This window comes from Sapajus apella, unplaced genomic scaffold, assembly GCF_009761245.1.
Source record: "Sapajus apella isolate SASKATOON/1434 unplaced genomic scaffold, GSC_monkey_1.0 scaffold6, whole genome shotgun sequence".
Lineage (NCBI taxonomy): Eukaryota > Metazoa > Chordata > Mammalia > Primates > Cebidae > Sapajus > Sapajus apella.
Window position 1 is genome coordinate 74593179 of NW_022436946.1, and position 24146 is coordinate 74617324.

The following is a 24146-nucleotide window of genomic DNA, read 5'->3' on the forward strand; positions in this document are numbered from 1 at the left end:
CTAACCCTTTCTCTTCCTTCTCATTTTTGTCCTCTTCACTTTCAGTAAACTTACAATAAAAAGAGATGAGTTACAAGGTACTTTGTAATTGAAAACCTGAAGTTCTTCACCAAAAAAGTATTCAAATGCTAGTTTTTAAACAAGGAAATATGGTTTAAATGGCCCTTCCATCCTAGTGTTTCCTAATATATGACACCAAAAGTTCACTATACATTAGGTACTAAAGAATATAAAGTATCGATTATCATTATAAGGTTCCCAGTTCAGGGCAGAGGAGGGGAAAGTCCTTTGCCAAGACCCTCTCCCAATTTTTTATAAGATTATTTGACCTTTAAAGAACCCCCAGAGTATAAAGGGCAAAAACACCATTACAAGCAGGCCCCATAATAGCAAGTGCCTGTTTTAGAACATTGTGTCAGAGGTGTAAGAGATCTAGAAACTTTTCCCCACTTAAAAATAAATACAAGAAAATTAGGTATTTGATACTTAACTGCCCTCTTCATAGACCACTCTCTGGGATCTATTTTCTACATATAGGTTTGACAGCTTTAAAATATTGAATGTTAGTTATTCCTACCATGGTATCCAAAATATCCATAAGTAATATATACCATCCATTCCACTATAATTTCTGAAAATTCACTAAAATAAGAGCATTTTTTAAAATTAATCTTAAAAGATATATTTGCATACTTTCTTTTTGATGGATTTATTTTTTAAAAACTAAAAACATAAAACAAACTCTTTGGAGCACATGGCAATTACTTTTTCTCGTGTCCACTTGAGAGAAATGCCAATACATTTGCTGAAAGCTATACAGCAAAACTAAACCATTTCTTAGATTGAGTAAAAGATCATTAATTGTTGACTCGTATTTAAATTGTTTCAGTATATTTAGAAGGCAAAGAAGAAAGGGAGATGGAAAGGAAAGAAAGAGAGAATGAGGAGAAGGAGAAAGGGGGACATCTTTAAAATTTCCATCCAGATAAATTATATTACTCTTCAGAACACAGGGCAACTAAAAATTAAGGTGCTCAGGATTCAGGGATCTTAAAAGTTCACAGCAAGCATCAGATGTCACTAGATGACTGGCAGTCTGATGCTCAGATCCCTGAACCTAGAAGAGTTTCCACAGAACCCCTGTCCAATGCCAGAGATCTTTAGGCCAGGAGTCATGTCAAGATGCTCTGATTCTCCACAAACCCAGCTTCTTTCTCAAATTGCAGGGAGGTCGGTCTGCAATGACTTATCCAGTATTTTGTTGTGCCCTGGCTCACAGTGTCTCCTGGTCTAGGATCTTCTAATCAAAATCCCTTGAGGCACATATTACAGTGCTCTCTGCCTCTCACCCCGAAATAGAGTCAGTGTGGGGCTGAGGATGTGGGAAGGAGAGAGCACACCCAGCACCCTCCAGGGCAGTTTTTGGTATGCTCCTCAACCTCTGAGATGGCATGCAAAGCACAGGGACATGTACTGCCCCTCACATTTCTCTGTACAGGAAAGAGAGGAAAAGGAAAAGCTGGGGTGTGTGATCAGATTTCCAGCGGGGAAAAAAAATGCCCCCCCAAAAAAAATCATCACCTACATTCTAAAAAGAAAGAATTTCCAGTTAAGAAGTATCTACTGAGACCGCTGGGCATGGGGCGGTAGGGTGGGGTGGGGTGGGCAGTTAGGGTTAGGTTGGAGGTGGGAAGGGAAGAGATCAAGCTCCTCCTGCTGGCTGTTTTCTCCCATTCCCAGGGAAATCCATCTTTAAGCAAACATGGATGTGCCATAATGCTTAAGAATCTGGGTTCATTTCTTCCACAAAATGAGGAGAATAACTATTCTAAAATAATACCTTTATTCTGGAGAAAACAAACACCTCCAAAAAAATGCTAAAAGATTTTGAAAGGGGAAAATGTAGACATAAAACTGCATTCATTCTGATCTTCCACACAAAGACCGGGTGAAGAAATCTATGCAGCTATACACACTAGGATCTGCTGTACACCACCACCACCACCACCACCCCAACCCCATAGAAAGAAAAAAAAACTGTTTTTCAAAATAAAAGCAATATTCGATTATGAAAACAAAGCAATCACATGTGAGTACTAGAAATATTAGTGTTACATGGAGTCCTTTAAAAATAAATCACAGCCAAAGTTGCAAAAAGTACAGAAGTGTGAAACAAAAAATAAAAATGACTGAAGAGGGATGATGGGAGCCTGAAGCTCCATCCTCACAAGGACGGCAGCCCTGGACGTCACGGCAAAGGTCACAGGAGGATAGCTTCGCTTCAGAGTTGTAACTTCTCACCGCCTGTCTCCCTGTTCAAAGAAGCAGACATCAGTTCACACAGCTCCCTTGTCTGGAAACACTGACTTTGCCAAAACATAAGAGCATTTTGATACACTCTTCTGAGTTTTCCATTCTTTACCTAATTTTATTTTTCTTTACAAGAAACAACTGAAGTGTTGAAGAAGGGTCCAAAGTACTAACCAAATCCAAGGGAGAAACAATGCACTCAGTCCAATCTGTCTACCACCAGCAGCTGGCGAGCATTGAAAGAGGGCAAATTAACTGCAGCTGCACACTACAATCGCAAGCACCACTTTAATCTCTGCATCAGGAAGAATTTTCAGTTGAGGACTGTTTAACCTCCTCAAGAGTTTATTTTAGGATGACATCTTCTATGCACTCAAATTCTAATCATTAGAACTACTGAAAAGAGGCATTTACCCTGGGCTCTAGTAAAAAATACATAAATATGAAGGGAAGACAATACCTTGTTTTAAGGTTTTAAACCTTAAACAATACCTTGTTTTAAGGTTTTAAAACACTGAGCATGTATCTAAAAGCTAATATGAAAAAACTATATAAAGTACCCATAAAGCCACAGTAAACTCACTGTAAAACGCAAATGAGTTTTATCGTTTTAAAAAAATATATTCTGATTTCAAATTTATTCATGATTTTTCAGAGATTGTTGTCCATATTGTAAATGTGTTTTGAGATTTTTTTTTAATTGTAATTTAGGTTCTGGGGTACATGTGCAGATCATGCAGGACTGTTGCATAGGTACATACATGGCAAGACAGTCTGCTGCCTTCATCTCTCCATCACCTATATCTGGTCTTTATCTCCACCCCCGCTGTCCCTCCCCTAGCCCCCCACTACTGACCGCAGTGTGTGATGCTTCCCTCCCTTTGTCCACGTATTCTAATTGTTTAACACCCGCCTATGAATGAGAACATGCAATGTTTGATTTTCTGTTCTTATGTCAGTTTGCTGAGTATGATAGTTTCCAGATTCATCCATGTCCCTATGAAGGACAGGAACACATCATTTTTTATGGCTGTGTAGTATTCTATGGTGTATATGTGCCACATTTTCTTTACCCAGTCTACCAATGATGGACATTTTGGTTAGTTCCAGGTCTTTGCTATTGTAAACAGTGCCACAATGAACATATGTGTGCATGTGTCTTCATAACAGAACAATTTATAATTCTTTGGGTATATACCCAGTAATGGAATTGCTGGGTAAAATGGTATTTCTATTTCTAGGTCCTTGAGGATGCGCCACACTGTCTTCCACAATGGTTGAACTAATTTACACTCCCACCAACAGTGTAAACGTGTTCCTATTTCTCCACATCCTCTCCAGCATCTGTTGTCTCCAGATTTTTTAATGATCACCATTCTAACTGGCATGAGATGGTATCTCAATGTGGTTTTGATTTGCATTTCTCTAATGACCAGTGATGATGAGCTTTTTTTCATATGTTTGTTGGCCTCATCGATGTCCTCTTTTGTAAAATGTCTGTTCATATACTTTGCCCACTTTTGAATGGGTTTGTTTGTTTGTTTCTTGTAAATCTGCTTTACAGATTCTGGATAACCATTCTTTGTCAGATGGTTAGATTGCAAAATTTTTTTCCCATTCTGTTGATTGCCGGTTCACTCTAATGATTGTTTCCTTTGCTGTACAGAAGCTTTGGAGTTTAATTAGATCCCATTTGTCTATTTTGGCTTTTGTTGTCAATGCTTTTGGTGTTTTAGCCATGAAGTCCTTGCCTATGCCTATATCCTGAATGGTTTTGCCTAGGTTTTCTTCTAGGGTTTTTATGGTGTTAGGTCTTATGTTTAGATCTCTAATCCATCTGGAGTTAATTTTAGTGTAAGGTGTCAGGAAGGGGTCCAGTTTCTGCTTTCTGCACATGGCTAGCCAGTTTTCCCAATACCATTTATTAAACAGGGAATCCTTTCCCCATTGCTTGTTTTTGTGAGGTTTGTCAAAGATCAGATGATTGCAGATGTTTGGTGTTGCTTCTGAGGCCTCTGTTCTGTTCCGTTGGTCTATGTCTCTGTTTTGGTAATCGTACCATGCTTTTTTGATTACAGTGGCCTTGAAGGATAGTTTGAAGTCAGGCAGTGTGATACCTCCAGCTTTGTTCTTTTTGCTTAGGATTGTTTTGGCTATGCAGGCTCTCTTTTTTTTCCATATGAAGTTTGAAGTGTTTTTTTCCAGTTCTGTGTTTTGCTTATTCTGATCTTTCCCAAATTTTCATTTTAAAATGGCCTCCTCATAAATAAGTTGCTTTCCACAAAACTTTGCATAGACTGAATTATTTTTGTTTCATAAATGTTTAAAATGTTCCCCATGCACCCAAGAAATATAAATTGGGGAATTTTTCAATTAAGTAATAAAGTTGGATAACTAGTTACTGTCATTGGGTCTGCACAGTATATTCCATCCCTCCACTAGAGAAGAAGTACTACATCAGTGTTTCCCAAATGTCCCACAAGAACCTGGGTGAATCCGTTTCCTCAGTGCCAAAAGACAAGAGGAACTGGCTTGTTGACTTAGAGGAAAGAACTGGTGCTTTGCCTTCGTCTTGAATACTCTATCAAGCACTAACAACAATGGGAACAAGTTCATCTCATTTAAAGTGTAATTATCTATAACTACCTAACACATCAAAATGGTCATGCTTCTCATCATTGTGATGATTCTGGGCCACCACAAGGGCTTATTCAAAATAAGACGTATTACCATTAGAAACATTAGGCCAGACAGAGATCACATGCAAAAAGTCACTCTGACTAAACATGGGTTCATCCTGTTAAACTTGGGCCGTCTCTAGACCAGTTCTCTATTTTTACATCCTAAATTCCCATCATTTTATAAAATAAGAAGTTACCAGTAAAATCAAAGAAGCTCAAGTTATTTTCCAAACTGGCTATATTTTTCTTGATACACTTTTAAAAGTCTGTTATCAAGTATAAGTTTTCAGCAAAACATCAGACTCCCTCAATGAAGAAAGAGCTAACTCCAGCCAATGCCACTGCATTGCAGATGCTGTTCATGCTCTCTCCTGAAGAAGCCCCATTTTACTTATTATTTATTTATATACTATTCAGGGGGTACATGTACAAATTTGTTACAAGGCTATATTATGTGATGCTTGAGGTTTGGGCTTCTATTGATCCTGTCACCCAAATAATGAACATAGTACCCAATAGAGTATTTCAGCTTTTGTTTCCCTCTCTCCCTCCCCATTTTGAAGTCCCCAGTGTCTACTGTTTCCATTTTTATGTCCATGTGTACCCAATGTTCAGCTCCCACTTATAAGTGAGAACACATGATATTTGGTTTTCTGTTTCTGCCTTAAGTCACTTAGAATAATGACCTTCAGCTGCATCCATGTTGCTACAAAGGACATTATTTAGTTCTTTTTTAATGGCTATATAGTATTCCATGGTGTACGTGTACTTCCTTTTCTTTATCCAGTCCACAGTTGATGGGCACCTAGGTCAATGCCCTGTCTTTGCTATTCTGAATAGTGCCGTGATAAACATATGAGTGCAGGTGTCTTTTCAGTAGAATAATTTATTGTCTTTTGGATACATACCCAGTAATGAGATCGTGGGGTCAAATGGTAGCTCTACTTTTAGAACTCCCATTTTAAAGCTGGAACCAAATGAAATGGGTGCTTGAAATAGAAGCAGTATCTTCAAATGAAACATAGCTAGACTCTCTATGTCAATTTTTCTTTGTAACGTTTATAATTGTGAGTTAAAAACTTAAAACATTATGAAAAATATATATCATTTTTAAATTTCATATGCTAAAGCCTCTCATGTGACCCTTGTAAATTATCAATAGTCTTCACTGAAATGGAATGCTCACTTCCTGCCTCTCTGCCTTTTATACTTTCTCCTACCAAACCCTGCCCTTGCCACAGAACCAATCTAAAAGGTGGTCACTTCCAATAAATGAATGAATGCCTGGCTTAATTTCTAAGAATCAAGAACTCCAGAGCATACTTACTTGGCTCATAGTAATCCACAATGGACACTGAAGCATCTTGGGTATTTGAAACTTTAAAGTTTCTCACAGCAGGAATATCAACACAAAACTGGGTTTCATTTAGCTTGAAAAATACAAAAGAGTCTTAAGGGGTTGGCACGCTGCATGTTCATGATTAAGTAAAGACATTTCTTTTTCTTATTTTAAGAAACAGAGACTAACACTTAGGGAGGATTTCTACATGTCAGATACTGCAGTAAGTACTTCCTAGGAACTCTCATTTAACTTTTAAAACAATGCTTACAAAAAGGTATTTGTTCTTAGTTCCATTTTGCTGAATGGGATGCTGAGAATTAGGTTGGTTAAGTAAGCAGCAAGACTGAGGGTGCATGCACCAGATCCCCTGTCTCAAACGGTGCACCCCACACCCGGTTACTACTAATGGCTCATAGCAGCCTCCTTCTCCTGGGAATCTCCCTCAGCTCACGCAAGCCATGCCACCCAGTAGGTGAGGTAACTAAGATGGGGCTGTACTCCACAGCCAAAGACTGAGATGGGGTACACATGGCCAGCCTGTCTGTCTCCAAGAGGGATAGCTTTTGCCAATTTGGCAAACAACACTAGTTAAAGAATCAGAAATTAGTAAATTCCTTCCAATATTCCCTTATTTGCCAGCAGTAGTAAATGAAAAGTCAAACTGACCACTCAAAGAGTGCTGGACACTCAAATTAAGATAACCATTAACAAGAGCATCAAAGATAGAAGACCAACTCCAAAATCAATTACACTACTAAATTAAAACCTTAAATTTGTTTTTCAAGTTCCAAATCAGGCCCATGGCTTTCATGCAGGGTTTAATGTAAGATAATTCCTAAAGAACAAAAGAATCTAGAGACTCTTATTTAACATTAAATTGAGACTGAATTCATTTTAACAGGGCTTTAACCAAAGTGGTTTTGAAGAGCTAAGACAAATGAGAACATTCAGGAACTATCTTTTTAAAAGTAGATATTTAGCAATATATTTCTGATTCATACTTAGCAAAACTGAAATATGAAACATACAAACACACCCATGTAAAATGAAATCCTTAGAATACTATGAACTCAATATCAAGTCAACCTGTGAAGCTCATCTAAATGCTATAAGAAAAGAATAAACTTACATGCCACCAGTTTTGAGACATACCAAGCAGAGTCTGGAATTCTTCACTTACCTTTCCCTACATATTATATGCACCTTATGCTTGAATTAGTAGTACTCATTCAGCAATGGAAAGAGTACATGAAGGTTATATCATAATTATATGTCAAGATCAAATCTCTGAGAATAATCTTCCATGATTTAGCACCTAATTTTTCAAGGTAAGAATATTAATCCCTTTAAGGTTTCTTAAAAGCTTCATGGAAGAATTTTAAAATGTGTAATTAAGGCTTTTGTCTTCTAGCCAGTCATGGCGGTTCACACCTGTAATCCCAACACTTTGAGAGGCCAAGACCAGAAGATTGCTTGAAGCCAGGAGTTCAAAATCAGCCTTGGCAACAAAGTGAAACTCTGTCTCTACAAGAACTTTTCATGAAATTATCTAGGCATGGTGGCATGCACCTGTAGTTCCAGCTACTCAGGAGCTTGAAGTGGGAGGATCACTTGAGCCCAGGAGTGGGAGGTTGCAGTGAGCTATGATTGCACCACTACACTCCAGCCTACGCAAGTTCCTGAGGCAGAGAGGGTCTCAAATTCACGTCTGGACTGAATTTTTTTAATTATAATATGGAAATTTCTATGTATTTCACATCTGGTGTGAAATAAAGATTAGGTTTTAAAGAACTTCATCAGCCTCAACAGTAATAGCAACTCTCTAAACTGAGTTTATAGTTATGTCTTTCTAATGAAGATAAATATATGGTTGCCATATTAAACTCATTCAGGGACACAAAAAGTTGAAATAACAACAACTTAAAGAAAATGCACTTAAAGTAAGGTAGACATCTAAACATAATACATAGTAGCTGTATTAACAGTTACTTTATGCTTTACTACTTACAGAATCTAAATAGAGGTTGAGTTTTCCATGATCATATTCCACTTTCTTCACTGTCTCACTCAGAGGAATGGCATCTGAAGGCACCATAAAGCCACTGAGTAGGTTAACTTCCATAAGAGCCATGCCACTCCTACCTGGGCCCAAAAACCTAAATCAAAGAGGGGAGGATGAATGAAAACTCCCCAGGAAGAACCTAAAGCTGTTATCAAATTATCTTCATATAAAAATCAAACCCACCAAACGTTATTCCAAATACTGTTTAAGTTCAAATAAAGTTCACTATAGAGAATTTGAAAATAGGTTATCATTTTCTTACATGTGTGGTATTCTTAGAGCTTTCAATCATGTAAGAAATAATGATACAACAATGTGTTCATTTGGCAGACAGTATGCAATGCCTGCAATGTAACAGGCTTGTGCTGATAAACTGTAGCAGAACAACATACATCCTTTTAACAGGCAACTCTGTTTTCTAGTGGTGATTCCAAACTGAATTGCATTTTTCCTTTTCTCAATAGTTGATAGCACCAAACTTCTAAGCCGAAAGCCAGGCCCAGAGTGGGAGGCATGACTTGACAACTTAGCGATAGGCCCCATCCAAGGTCTTAGCAACCTTTTATTCATCTGGTTTTAGAAACATCAGACCAGTACGGAGAGGTCTTCCCTTTGTTTTTCCATATACTTGAAAAACATTTTGTGTTTTCTTTGGCTGCTGCGAAGGAATTACAAACCTTGGAAAGTTTTATTACACTGCATCCTTTTCTCACCCCATTGTACATAATGTGAGCATCAAAGGATCTGGGCACCAACAACATTTTGTCTCCTTGAAAATAAATATTTTTCTAAAATGAATTTATGGCAAGAGCTTTTCATTTGGAGCAGGAGCCCAGCTAAGTGATTAAGGAAAGATGTTCGCCTCCAACGTAAAAGGATCACAGCATTAAGTTAGTACCTGTTGTCCTTTTAAATGGCAAAAGCAAGAAGGTCTGTTAGAAAAATCTTGCTTTTTAGAGCAGCAAACTCATGCCTGCCAAACATGACTGATTGAAAAGCCACATAGTACAACTGCTGACTTCAGCTGGCTCTGCAATCCAAAGCAACTGAAACCATCTGCTGACAATGCACTAAGCCAAAATAGATGTTATTGAAAACTAATAAATGGATTGAAACTAGAGGTGTTTGCATATGAGAAAAAATTACAGATGGGAAAAAACAGTCAATATGCTTACATACTTAAAAAGCAAAATGCAGATTCTACTTTCGGTACATCATTAAGCGTGCCTTGGTTGATCTGATCTCTCTACCAGCCTGGGGCAGAATTTGTTAAACTATTATGCCACACAGAAAGACTGGTATGACGTAAGGTCTTGGATCCTGTTGATAGGAATCAAGTGTCGGAAATATCAGATAGTCTTTTTATAATGTGCTGCTGAAAAAATACACTTAAATGTTATTTGTCTTTCATACCAAATTTTTCTCAGAAAACTAGTAGCAGCATTTAAACCCTTTTTATAAAACCCCTACCCTCACATGAAAACATTTCCCTTCTTCACGCTCTACCTCCCACCCGAACTCTGTTGTCCACCTGATTCCTGACATGTGGATAAGACTGGAAATCCTGCATCCTTACATGAGCCCCTATAAATGAATGCTGAGGCCTCTTCATAGTCTAAATCCTGGTTCCACCTCATTTTCCTCATGATTCTTTACCTGATATCTCTTAAGAGGCAAAAATATCCCTCTCATAACTCCATGAGGGTCTTCTTCTTTACCCTTTTCAAAACTAGAATTTTAGACCTGCTTAGAGGATGTTTATCATTAGTTTACGTATCCCACTCAAACACCAATTTCCACGAGGGCAGAGCTTGTGTCTTTTTTGGCTTACAATTATATTCCCACAGCTGACACACAGACACTATGCCTGGCACATAGTAGAGACTCAACCAATATTTGCTAAGGGAATAAATAAATGAATAAGAAAAGCAGGAACAGGCATGCCTACAAGCCCAGCTCTTTGGGAGGCCAAGTCAGAAGGATCGCTTGAGGCCAGGAATTCGAGAAAAGCAGGAATAATAGTAATACATACTTTACAGATTTACTGTAAGAATTAAATGAGATGCATGTAAAAGTGCTTGGTACAGTGCCTGGCATATAAGTTTGTAATTACTGTAGGTTGTTATTGTTTATAATAATAATAATAACTTGAAGTCATTATTCTATAACAGAGACCAATTGCAAGATTAGTAAAAAATAATTGGAGTCCTATTTTCTTCTCAGCTGAAAAGGATGCCACTGCAGAGATTCTGATATCAGGCTGCTGGCCTGAAATGCCCAATGAAGAATGGGGCAAATGTGTGACATTCTACCCCAAAATCAAGAACGAGAAGGTCCAAAGATAAGAGAGACAGTAGCAGTAATGGCAGAGACTGGGTCCAGGCAATGGCTGTGAAGGCTGGCCACCAGGATGTACACCCAGAGATGAGCTTGAAGAACACCTGCCAGCTCAGGACCACATCAGGGACTTCTAGCCCAACAATAAGCCAAGTTAAATCAGGATGCTATGGGATATTTTACAAGAGCAGACAGCAGCTCCTCAATGCCAGTGCATCTTTAACTCCCAGCTCAATGCCAAATAATGCAGATGTAACAGGATAGATTCACGAAAGAAAAAAAAAATGTGACGCCTCTATAAGAACATTCACAAGGAGTATGCTCCAACTCTTGTGTGCAGTAGAATGATCAAAAAGCTGCAGCTTCCCAGCCTTACTGTGAAGTCAGTAGGGTTGAGGTAGAACCCTTCTTTCTTATGACTTAACAAGATTCTCAGATGCTTTGATATAGAAAAATTTAAGAATCAACTTAAAAAGTAATCCTGGAAGCTTCAGTTGTTAAGTGTCTAATTATCCAAGATGAGAACCTCCTAAACAGGAATATTTTCAATGTATCTTAAAAAAAAAAAAAACTATCCTCTTTATTGAATTTGCATGTTATCATAAAGTTTTGGGTTAAATACATAACAGTTAAGGTTCAATATGAACCTGAAATAATTATTTCAACAGAAAAATAACTCGTAACAAGAAATAACCATTTTTGGAGTATTAAATATGATTGACTAAATTTGAAGTCTTCCTAAATTAGACCTGAGTTTTACTAATGTATATATACATGGTTCTATTCAAATTGGTTATATATTCAGGGAAAACATAAATAATTTTTGTATGCATCTAATAGATGCTTGAATATAATTACTATTTCTAGTTTGTAATATGAAGTGTGGGGCATTACTGAATTCTTTGTTCAATATAACTTCTTATATTGACATAGTTAGACAACTATATATAATTGAATCTTCAAGTCTATTTTTTAAAGCAAAAAAGAAGAGAGACCTAAGCAGACATTTACCTTGTGCACACATTCAAATCCACATGATTCAGATCATCTTTATTATCTTTTACAGCAACATCTAAGTCAAAGGCTTCTTGATTTTGGATAGATCTTCGTCTTCTAGAAGACTCAAAATCTTTCACGTTATATACAACATTGAGCTGTAAAAAATAAACTAGCATAAGTAATAAATTGGACATAAATTTCCATCATTATGCCTTCTAAATACTGTACTAGTTAATGATTCTCTTTGGACGGACCCAATAAGATTTTTAATCTTCAAACTAGAAAAAAAATTAATTTTACTGGCTAACAAAGTATCACTATTAACAAATATTATTACAATTTATAAAATTATTTTTAATGGAGAAATTTGTTAATATTCAAAAACAAGAATAATAAAACACTTATGGGTGATATTCGGGGATATATTTTCTCAAAGAAAGTAAACAGTCCCTTGAGGGAAAATCTTTGTTGGGAGCATTCACTAATTTCTAAGGCCTGTTTCCCAAATGGGGTCATTTTTTACTACCTAGGACTTTAGAAACTCTCAGTAGGATAAATCAAAACTAAAACATTGAAGAGCCTTAGTTTAACATTGCTGAGGATTTTTTGTTGTTGTTCATACAACGTTTGTCAAAAATGATAAAATAAACGACAGCTTTTAAGTCAACTGGGTCTTTCTCAGCATCTACTCGGTACCCATCACTGATGTTAAAAGTGCTGTAGACATGCTGGAGGAGCCTGAGGACCTGCATCTTTCTCAAAGCGACCCTAAATCAGAAGCTTAGGGACGTACTCAAAACTTCCTAGGCCAGTCTCATCCTCAGATGGATTGGAATCTACTCACATGTTCTGCCTCATCTCCTTTTTTATAACAAGGTTCATAAAGCTTACTGCTGCTTTGTAAGGTTGTATTTTCTCTTAACTTAAACCTAAAACATATAATACACATATGCGCACACACATACACACACCCCTCTCAGAACTAACATCTAATATCACTCACGGATTTGCATACTTAAAAAAAATCCTCTAAAGTAAGTCTTCATTTTTCAAATCTAAAAGTTACAATCTTTTTATTCTGCCACAATCCAAACTCATACATTCCTTCATCCCCTTGATCATTCTGGTTATCTCACTTTGGACATTCGTCAACTCTTTCTTAAAGTGTAATGATTAAATTATAGAGTATTCCTGAAGCAGCTGAAGAATAGTCTCATAAAATTGAAGAGATGCTCTGTATTATTTCCATCATTCTCTTTCCAGTGGCACATAACTGTTCTTTTAGAGACCAGTGCTGTCAGGAAACAGACAAGGACTACTCTATTTGTCTCTCGGGCCATAACTAAGTATTAGGGTTTACATTTGGCAGTAAAGCTCAACTGCTTGCTCAGGGAACTTCAAAAGATCTTGCAGTTTATTTCCAACAGTTTAGCATTTTATTGCCGAAAAGAGGGTAATACTTACCGCAAACTCATGAGTATTCTTTGCCTTCCTTTTTCCAGAGCACTTATTAAAATATCAACTGTAAGAAATCTCAATACGCATTTCTGGGTGACCACATTCTTTGTATTTTTTTCCTCCCTCATGAAAAATGCCTACCGGTCCCTCTGCATTTTGAGACTGATGTGGGATTGGTGAACTTTCTGACAAGCAGGTACCACATTTAACCCTGTGTCCTTCAAGCCTCAAGTAAAAATCACTTGGTTTTAGTAATTTCTCTACATTCAGTTTATCAAAAATGAATCCCAACCAACTTGGTGATTTAAGTATTTGTAATTTTTCAGTTTTATCTAGAACACCCTGAATATTTACTTTTGGATTTACTCTTGGATTGCAAGAAAGCTTGAGAATGAGAATTTTCCATGGTCTTCGTTAGTAAAGACCAAAATAAATTATTCACTGTCTCTTTCTGTCCTTTTCACTGTGATGATTTTTTTCTTTTTTTTTTTTTTTCTTTTTTTTGAGACAGAATCTTGTCCCATCACCAGGCACCAGGCTGGAGTGCAGTGGCGCAATCTCAGCTCACTGTAACCTCCACCTCCTGGGTTCAAGCAATTCTCCTGCGTCAGCCTCCCAAGTAGCTGGGACTACAGGCGCACACCACCATGCCCAGCTAATTTTTGTATTTTTAGTAGAGACAGGGTTTCACCACGTTGGCCAGGATGGTCTCAATGTCTTGACCTCATGATCCACCCACCTTGGACTCCCAAAGTGCTGGGATTGCAGGTGTGAACCACCGCACCCAGCCGATCATTTTTCCTTTAGTTTTAAAAAAAAAAGGTTTACTGTGTTCTGAGCAACATACAAAATAATCTTAGAATTATTTGGAAGTTTCTAAATTATACCTGCTTAGCAAGGTATACCTGCCATACTCACCAAGTATACCTGTTCTCTCAACTAGAATGATTGTACTAGTTTTCAAAAAAGTACTTTATCTCCATAATAGCCTTTTTTTTACTTTCTCAATAAGTGTTTCAGTGTTTTTACTTGTTTGTTTCTACCCAAGCACACGACCATTTCTGGTCCTATTACGTATTATCTTGGTGTTCTAATGAGATGATTTTAAAGTCCTCAAGATTTTTATGTACTCTTTTGCATAATGATTACTTTATTCAGTATTTTTCATCCTGCTTTCATTTTCTTGTAGCTCCTGCTGAACCATACAATGTAAATTTCTTTAGATTTTTCTTCCTATACCACGGCATTGAACATAATTATGCTCTAATTGTTATATTTACTATTATATAAGATTTTACATTAAAGGGACACAATTCCTCCCTTCAAGTCAATAATTCTACCATGTTGACAATAATTCTACCATATTATCAGATGAATATTAAGAAATTGTAAGTAAAACATGTGGTTGTTATTGGGAATCATATTAGAGGATTTCAACCCTCACTTCAAAAAGCAAATAATCTCCAAGAAATATTTTCCAAATAGAAAATCAGTCTATATAACTGTTCTCTACTCACTGGCTGGCAACATCTCTAACACTTTTTATTAAAGACAGTGATATATCTTGTTTAAGTCGTAGATGTATATCATTAAGAACTATATTCAAGTTAAAGATTTAGCAAAGCCTCAAACCAAATAATTATTATAAAAAGTTATATTTAACTTCAAAAAATAAGCATTGTTACATACCTGACAAATAGCAAATCCAAAACCACTTGCGGAAATATTAACTGCAGTTGGCTGTACCACAGCAAGCTGAATCAAGGTGGAAAAAAAAAATTGAATGAAGCTAATTTTCCATATGCAGAGCCTTCCAAGTAACAAAACAGATCAGCCCTATCCCTCATTAGGAGCAGAAGCAATCACTGACAGCACTAGGAGCTTTGCACTGTCTCACATACCAAAAGCTATGAGTCAAATAGGTAAGTAAGGTGATGGCAGGAAAAGTGCACACTCTCCAAGCTCCCTCACTTCTGCCCATGGGAGGGCACATTAGTGCTACTTACAAGTCTGTCCTCCTGTTGGGGTTGAAACATAAAAGACAAGAAACTAAAGTCATCTCCCTCCCCTGATCTCCCTTAATCAGCGCCTAATTCCCTGGCTTTCCTAGAAGCACAATAACATATTGTCTACGACTGTGACTAACTTTATTCCTTCTTTTCGTTTATCATCACCACACTTCCTCACTTTCCAGAATTGAAGTTATCACCTTCATCCATTGTACTCAACCTCCCCCAAAATTGACCAAGGGAATAAAGTTAAAAACTAGCATATTCTTTTCTTCCAGTTAAAGTAAGAATTCTACTACTAGTTCTATCAATTCTCCTAAGAAGACATGTGTAACAGCTGAAAGAACATGGTCTTTGGAATAATGAGTTCAAATTCTAGCTCTACTGTTACTAGTAACATGATCTTGAGCAAGTCACTTAACCTCTCTCAGCCTCAGTTTTATCACATGTACGATGGGGATAAATGTACTTACTCCTTAGAGTTACTTTGAGAAGTAAATGCAATAGCATATGTAAAGTAATCTAGCATAGTGCCTGTGAAGAATAGAAACTCAGCAGGTTTCTATGTTCATTCCTTTCCCAATGTTACATTGCCCATGTTTTCTCCTGTTCCACCAATCTTTCCCAAGTTCCCCACGCTTCCAGAGCTCAGCAAATTCAACCAAAGGAGGGCACCACTCTTCCCTATTCCTCTACAGAGCTCTGGAAACAAGTCTTTGTTGAAATCAACAGAATACAAATAAAGCAGTACTCCAGCATAAAGAATCATCTACACAGATCTGCCTCTTGCCCACACCTCTGCTGTCTGAAGGAGTAAGCGGTTGTGTGTGTCAATCCGAAAGTTTACAGGACTTGGTGAGCTAGGCCCCATCACGGTCACTTGGATATTGGTCCTTTCTGTATTCATTAGGGCTGCAAATTCAGAAAGAGCCTTTAAAGCCACAATGGTATCCTGTTGAGGGAAGAAAGACATTTGTGCATATAAGTATACACCAAGGTCTTCAAAGAGTAAATTTAGTAGCATTTTGTTGTTGTACATTCATCCACCTTCCTTCACAGTGGAATGCTCCCTGACTCATATTTGAATCTCCTTGGCCTAGAGTACAGGAGAGGCTCAGAAAATGTTTGCTAAAATGTTTCATAGTTTTCAGTGTACAGGTCTTGCTGATTTTTGTCAGATTAATCCCTAAATAGTTCACATTTTATGCTATTTTGAGTTTCCATTGCTCATATATAGATACAATGGATTTCTGTACATTGGTTTTTTTATCCCACAATGTTGCTAAACTCACTTGTTAATTCTAGTAGCATTTCTGTAGATTGGAATTTTGCACATAAATGATCATATTATCAGTAAATTAAAAGTTTCAGTTTTTCCTTTCCAAAAAAAGAAAAGAAAATAGAAAATATTTGCTGTATGGAACTGAGCATCTACTCTTACATCAGTTACCACAGATGAAAATGGCAAATGTAGATGGGGAACTGATTTATTCCATACAAATATCAGATATAAAGTTCATAATAATGAGGAGAAAAAAAATAAAATTGATGGATTTAGCCTTTGGCTTAAGTTACTAAACTTTGAAACTGCCAAGTAATTTTATAAAATCAAGGAAAATATGCAACCACATACTTCCATACATATGTGTGTGTGTGTGTGTGTGTGTGTACATGTGTATATATATGTGTGTATATATATACATATATATTACATATATATGTGTATATATATATACACACATATACATATAGTATATAGTTTACTATAATACTAATGTACATATATATGTATATTAGTATTACTATGATACGTATATATGTAATATTATAATGCATATAAATACTATAATACATGTATATATATTAGTATTATAGTATTTAAACTATATACTATAGTTTAAAGGGAATAGTTTAAAGGAAAAAAAACTCTCATCTCTCACCTGAGTAGATGCAAAACCACCCAAGCTATTTCTTTGCCTGCTTAGCCACCTCATAATTGGGATTCCCTCAGAAGCCTGAAATTGTAGGAAATGTGAGAGCAGAGCATAGGCTGCAACTTCAATATCCAGGGAGCGTGGCTGCCAGGAGTCAGAAAGTTTGGACTCTGATGACACCCAGAATTGCATGCCTCCTGCAAGAGAAAAGTAATAACATTCTGATCATTTATCCAGAAAAATTATATTTTATACCATTAAATATTCCTACTCTGGTCCAAGTTGTACTTAACTAGCATAAATATATATATACACACATTTGTATACAGGTATTTATTTATGCCAAACATGCATTTATTTATCACAAACACAAATACATACATACACATGTACAAGTATGTCACTTTTCTAAACTATTACAAGTTAAGCATAGCTTATCCAAAAAGCTTGGGGCCAGAAATGTGTCCAATTTCTGATTTGTTTAAATTTTTGGAATATTTACAGAGTACATACATTCCAAAATCTAAAATGCTTGAAAATCAGGAACTTTTTGAGCACTGACATGATACTCAAAGGAAATGCTCATTGGAGAATTTTGGAGTTCAGATTTTTGGATTAGGGATGCCCAACCTATATACTTATATATTTTCATCCTTTTCCCATTGCCTACAATTGAGGATGTTTTGATGAAAACAGTTTTCCTAAGAGAAATTCCATATGTTTGGCTCAAGACTAACTATAAATAAAAGGAAAAATTAATATATTCCAGAAGAGAACAGACATTACTTATCTAACCAGGCCATCCCCAAAATGTTGTAGTATGCATTTAAAAGAATCCTATTCTGGGAATCTACCATTAACTAGCTCTAATATTCTGGAAAGACTCTTCCATTTTCATTATCTGAAGGTTGATGTTAGAAGTTTGAGGTTCAAGCCCCCAAGAAAAAAATTAGGAACCCCAACCAACTCCACAACCTTCCTAGAGACTCTGCTCTATCCCCCAGAGGGCTATCCTACTTGGTGCCCTCTCTCAAATATTACTATTTAGATAATGATTACACTTAAGTGGAATATCAAATAACTACCACTTAGCCAGGCAGACAAGAAGAAAAAATGTCAAAGACTACTTCAGCTTCTATGCAATAATCTTCTAGTTCACAGCTTTGGAACAGGTAACAAGAATTCAATCTAAGTTATTAATACAATATTTTTTTACAGTCTCACAAGCCTCTAAACACTTTCCACAATTATCCCTTCTTGAATTAACAGAGTTTGAATATTTTTTACAGTCTCAGAAGCCTCTAAACACTTTCTACAATTATCCCTTCTTGAATTAAAAGAAGTTTGAATCACTGGACATTATCTTATTTCTGTTCACCCACTCCCATCTCTCTCTTACACACCCCTAGATCATTGTCCACTTTATATATAAAATGCACATAATCCACTTACTAGCAGCATTTTTTGGTATTCACATTTCTTTCAATTAGCATTTCTTTTAGCTCCTATTTTTGAGCACTTGCTATGCAGCAGCATTGCACATCATCTCATTTAATCCTCACAGCAACTCTCAAATAGGTGTTATTGCCACTTTACAGTTGTGAAAGCTGAACCTCATAAAGGTAAGGTACAGAACCAGAATTTGAACCTAAGTCTCTTCAGAACCCAAGGTCTTAGCAAACTACAAAGCTAACAAATCAGAAATGGTATCAGACACTTAAAGGGTAATTGACATTGGGCATGACATATCTAAAAGAAAGAGATATCTGAGCCCTGAGATTCTGTAGAAAAAAGCCCTGGGGAGAGACCAGAAGCATTGTGGCCATGTTAGGCCCATCCTGGTCTCTGTGTGTGTTTTACTTTTCATCAAAAGATGAAGTAATCGATTTCAAAACTGGCTAAAAATTTTTCTCATGTAAGTTATATATTTCATAATGCATAAGAACTTCAAATGGGCCTGGCACATTACCTTCTTCTTCTGCTCTCCAAGTCAGCATATTCAAAGCTTCCTTCGCTTTAGGACTCCCCACTGACGACAATGCATACGTTATAAGAGCTAGAGTATAATTGTCTAAAATTTCTCTGCTGAATTCAGACTCCAAGAAATTGATAGACTCTTGCACATCAATGTTAGGCTTGGGAAAAAAAAAAAAGTTTATTTTTTACTATTCAAAGTAACCCATTACCACATATTGAAACAAAAAGTACTTTGAGGGAGGATCCAAGATGGCCATTTAGGAACAGCTCAGGATTGCAGCTCCCAGTGAAAGTGCAGAGGGTGAGTGGATACCGCATTTTTATTGCCCACAGACTAGGAAATTCCCAGGCGGAGGAGCTCCATAGGTCACCAGCGCGGCTGTGCTGGCCAGTGCCGCTGCTTTGCCCCACGCAGCTGCTTTGTCGGCGCCCCGGAGCAGCAGTTCTCCGTGCAAAATACACCAGTCCAGGTGCCCTTTTGGCTGGCGATTGGAGCCACAGGAAGTCGCCCATTCATCTGTTTAAAAAGGGGACTGAGCAGGGAACCAGGACAGTAGATTCCAGGGCATAAAAAAGAAAAAAAAAAAAGCACCACAAACCTCAGTGTCGCTGTTTAAGCCAGCGCAGTGTGTGGCCGCAGGGGAAAACAAACAGACCCCAGCGCCTCTTCAACAGGCCACAGGAACACAAACTTAAAAAAGGCCCTGAGGCAGGGAGCTAGGCGATCAGGCTTGGCTGGTCCCACCCCCACAAAAGAACAGCAATCAGAAACTCTGGATTGAGAGTTTCACAGCAAGCGCAGCTGAACCCGGGATGGTCCAGCTCTGTGGGGTAGGGGCATCCACCATTACCGAGGCAGCCCACCACAACACAGGTAGTCAGCCAATGCTGAGGCAGCCCGCCGTTGCCAAGGCAACCCACCACTGCTGAGGCAGCCAGACGTTGCCAAGGCAACCCGCCACAGCAGAGAGACTCCGCCTCATCAGAGCTGGGCCACCATCGCCAAAGCAGTTCTAACTACACCCATATAAACAGGACTGCAGGGAAGTTCACTCAGCAGCTGGGCGGAGCCCACAGCAGCTCAGCAAACCCTCTACAGGCCGACAGTGACTAGGCTGCCTCCTTGCTGGGCAGGGCAGGTCTGAAGGAAAAAAAAAGAAGGCAGCAGCATAACGGAAACTCATAAATAAATCCCTAAATCCCTGGGACAGAGCACCTGGGAACAAAAAGCAGTTTATGAGTTCTGCTACAGCAGACCTAAACGTACTTGCCCAGCAGCTCTGAATGAACAACAGAGCTCACAGCTCACCATTTGAGCTCCTATAAAGAAGAGACCATCTCCTCAAGCAGCTCCCTGACCCCTATATATCCAAAGAGCCACCTCATAAAGGAGAGATCAGATTGACACTAGGCGGGTATACTTCTGGGACAAAGATAGCAGAAGACGAAAACTGGTAACAACCCTTACTGTTCAGCAGCTGCTGCAGGTGAACCCCAGGCAAGCAGGGCCTGCAATGAACCTCAGCAGACCTACAGCAGAGGGGCCAGACTGTCAGAAGAAAAACCAAGAAACAGAAATAACCTCATTATCAACAAACAGAACATCAATCTGAAAGATTTGAGACCCAATCTGAAAGCTAGCAACTACAAAGTCGACAGGTGGATAAATCCTTAAAGATGGGAAGAAACCAGCACAAAAAGGATGAAAACACCCGAAACCAGAACACCTCACCTCCTACAAGGGATCACAACTCCTCACCAGCAAAGGAACAAGGTTGGAGGGAGAACGAGTATGATGAAATGACAGAATCAGACTTAAGAAGGTGGGTAGGAAGAAACTTCTGTGAACTTAAAGAACATGTTCTAAACAAATGCAAAGAAACTAAGAACCTTGAAAAAAGATTTGATGAAATGCTAACGAGAATGGACAAAATAGAAAGGAATATGAGTGAATTGATGGAGCTGAAAAACGCAACATGAGAACTTCGTGAAGCATGCACAAGTATCAACAGCCGAATTGACCAAGCAGAAGAAAGGATATCAGAGGTCGAAGATCAACTCAATGAAATAAAACGGGAAGGCAAGACTGGAGAAAGAAGGGTAAAAAGGAATGAACAAAATCTCCAAGAAATGTGGGACTATGTGAAAAGACTTAATCTACGTTTGATAGGTGTACCTGAATGGAACGAAGAGAATGAATCCAAGCTGGAAAATACTCTTCAGGATATTATCCAGGAAAACTTCCCCAACCTAGCAAGGCAGGCAAACATTCAAGTCCAGGAAAGACAGAGAACACCACAAAGATATTCGTCAAGAAGAGCAACCCCAAGGCACATAATCGTCAGATTCACCAGGGTTGAAATGAAGGAGAAAATACTAAGGGCAGCCAGAGAGAAAGGTCAGGTTACCCACAAAGGGAAGCCCATCAGACTCACAGCAGATCTCTCAGCAGAAACCCTACAAGCCAGAAGAGAGTGGGGGCCAATATTCAACATCCTTAAAGAAAAGAACTTTCAACCCAGAATCTCCTATCCAGCCAAACTAAGCTTCATAAGTGAAGGAAAAATAAAATCCTTTGGGAACATGCAAGTACTCAGAGATTTCATCACCACCAGGCCAGCTCTACAAGAGCTCCTGAAAGAAGCTCTACACATATAAAGGAACAACAAGTAGCAGCTCAACTAAAGGGCAAAACACCCAGCTAGCACCAAAATGGCAGTATCAAATTCACACATGACAATATTAACCCTAAATGTAAATGGACTAAATGCCCCAATCAAAAGATACAGACTGGCAAATTGGATAAAAAGCCAAAACCCATCGGTGTGCTGTATCCAGGAAACCCATCTCACATGCAAGGATACACAAAGGCTCAAAATAAAGGGATGGAGGAAGATTTACCAAGCAAATGGAAAGCAAAAAAAAGCAGGAGTTGTAATTCTCATCTCTGATAAATTAGACTTTAAAGCAACAAAGATCGTAAGAGACAAAGAGGGACATTACATAATGGTAAAAGGATCAATGCAACAAGAAGAGCTAATGATCCTAAATATATACGCACCCAATACAGGAGCACCCAGATACATAAGGCAAGTTCTTAATGACTTACAAAGAGACTTAGACTCCCACACAATTATAATGGGAGACTTTAACACCCCATTGTCAATATTAGACAGATCAACCAGACAGAAAATTAACAAGGATATCCAGAACTTGAACTCAGACCTGGACCAAGCAAACCTATTAGACATTTACAGAACTCTCCACCCCAAATCCACGGAATATACATTCTTCTCAGCACCACATCACGCCTACTCTAAAATTGACCACATAATTGGGAGTAAATCACTCCTCAGCAAATGCAAAAGAACGGAAATCATAACAAACAGTCTCTCAGACCACAGTGCAATCAAGTTAGAACTCAGAATTCAAAAACTAACCCAGAACCGCACAACTTCATGGAAACTGAACAACTTGCTCTTGAATGTTGACTGGATAAACAACGACATGAAGACAGAAGTAAAGATGTTCTTCGAAACCAACGAGAATGAAGACACAACATACCAGAAACTCTGGGACACATTTAAAGCAGTCTCTAGAGGAAAATATATAGCAATAAGTGCCCACATGAGAAGCAAGGAGAGATCAAAAATTGACACCCTATCGTCAAAATTGAAAGAACTAGAGGAGCAAGATCAAAAAAACTCAAAGTCTAGCAGAAGACAAGAAATAGCTAAGATCAGAGCAGAACTGAAGGAGATAGAGACACAAAAAACCCTTCAAAAAAATCAATAAATCCAGGAGCTGGTTTTTTGAAAAGATCAACAAAATAGGCAGACACTAGCCAGATTAATAAAAAAGAAAAGAGAGAATATCCAAATTGATGCAATAAAAAACAATAAAGGGGATATCACCACAGATTCCACAGAAATTCAAACCATCATCAGAGATTATTACAAACAATTCTATGCACATAAACTAGTAAACCTGGAAGAAATTGATAAATTCCTGGACACTTGCTTCCTCCCAAGCCTAAACCAGGAAGAAGCCGAAACCCTGAACAGACCAATAACAAGGTCTGAAGTTGAGGCAGCAATTAAGAGCTTACCACCCAAAAAAACCCCAGGTCCAGACAGGTTCACAGCTGAATTCTACCAGACATACAAAGAGGAGCTGGTACCATTCCTTCTGAAACTATTCCAAACAATACAAAAAGACGGAATTCTTCCCAAATCATTTTATGAGACTAACATCATCCTGATTCCAAAACCCGGCAGAGACTCAACAAGAAAAGAAAACTTCAGGCCAATATCCATGATGAACATAGATGTAAAAATCTTCAATAAAATACTGACAAGCGGATTGCAACAGCACATCAAAAAGCTTATCCACCATGATCAAGTAGGCTTCATCCCAGGGATGCAAGGCTGGTTCAACATACGCAAGTCTATAAACATAATTCACCACATAAACAGAACCAAAGACAAAAACCACATGATTACCTCAATTGATGCAGAGAAGGCCTTTGACAAAATTCAACAGCCCTTTATGCTAAAAACCATCAATAAGCTAGGTATTGATGGAATATAACTCAAAATAATAAAAGCTATTTATGACAAACCAACAGCCAATATCATACTGAATGGGCAAAAACTGGAAGCATTCCCCTTGAAATGTGGCACCAGATAAGGATGCCCTTTCTCACCACTGCTATTCAATATAGTATTAGATGTTCTATCCAGAGCAATCAGGCAAGAAAAAGAAATAAAGGGCATTCAAATAGGAAAGGAGAAAGTCAAATTGTCTCTATTTGCAGACGACATGATTGTATATCTAGAAGACCCCATCGTCTCAGCCCCAGATCTCCTGAAACTGATAAGCAAGTTCAGCAAAGTCTCAGGATCCAAAATCAATGTGCAAAAATCACATGCATTCCTATACACCAATAACAGACTTAAAGAGAGCCAAATCAAGAACAAACTTCCGTTCACAATTGCCACAAAGAGAATAAAATACCTAGGAATACAACTAACAAGG

At 37.9% G+C, this 24146-nt stretch overlaps 1 protein-coding gene across 1 annotated transcript in view; it reads right to left on the bottom strand.

The window, feature by feature from the left end:
- Nucleotides 1-698: 698 nt before the first annotated feature.
- Nucleotides 699-24146, bottom strand: part of CD109 (CD109 molecule) — a 140020-nt gene continuing 116572 nt past the window's right edge. Inside the window, exons 26-33 of the mRNA XM_032275500.1 lie at nucleotides 19102-19267; nucleotides 17139-17329; nucleotides 15995-16150; nucleotides 14879-14944; nucleotides 11744-11886; nucleotides 8342-8489; nucleotides 6319-6421; nucleotides 699-2312 (exon numbers count right to left, since the gene is read on the bottom strand). Of these exons, the coding sequence (XP_032131391.1) occupies nucleotides 2137-2312; nucleotides 6319-6421; nucleotides 8342-8489; nucleotides 11744-11886; nucleotides 14879-14944; nucleotides 15995-16150; nucleotides 17139-17329; nucleotides 19102-19267 (1149 nt within the window). The 3' untranslated portion in view covers nucleotides 699-2136. The remainder of the gene's footprint in view (nucleotides 2313-6318; nucleotides 6422-8341; nucleotides 8490-11743; nucleotides 11887-14878; nucleotides 14945-15994; nucleotides 16151-17138; nucleotides 17330-19101; nucleotides 19268-24146) is intronic.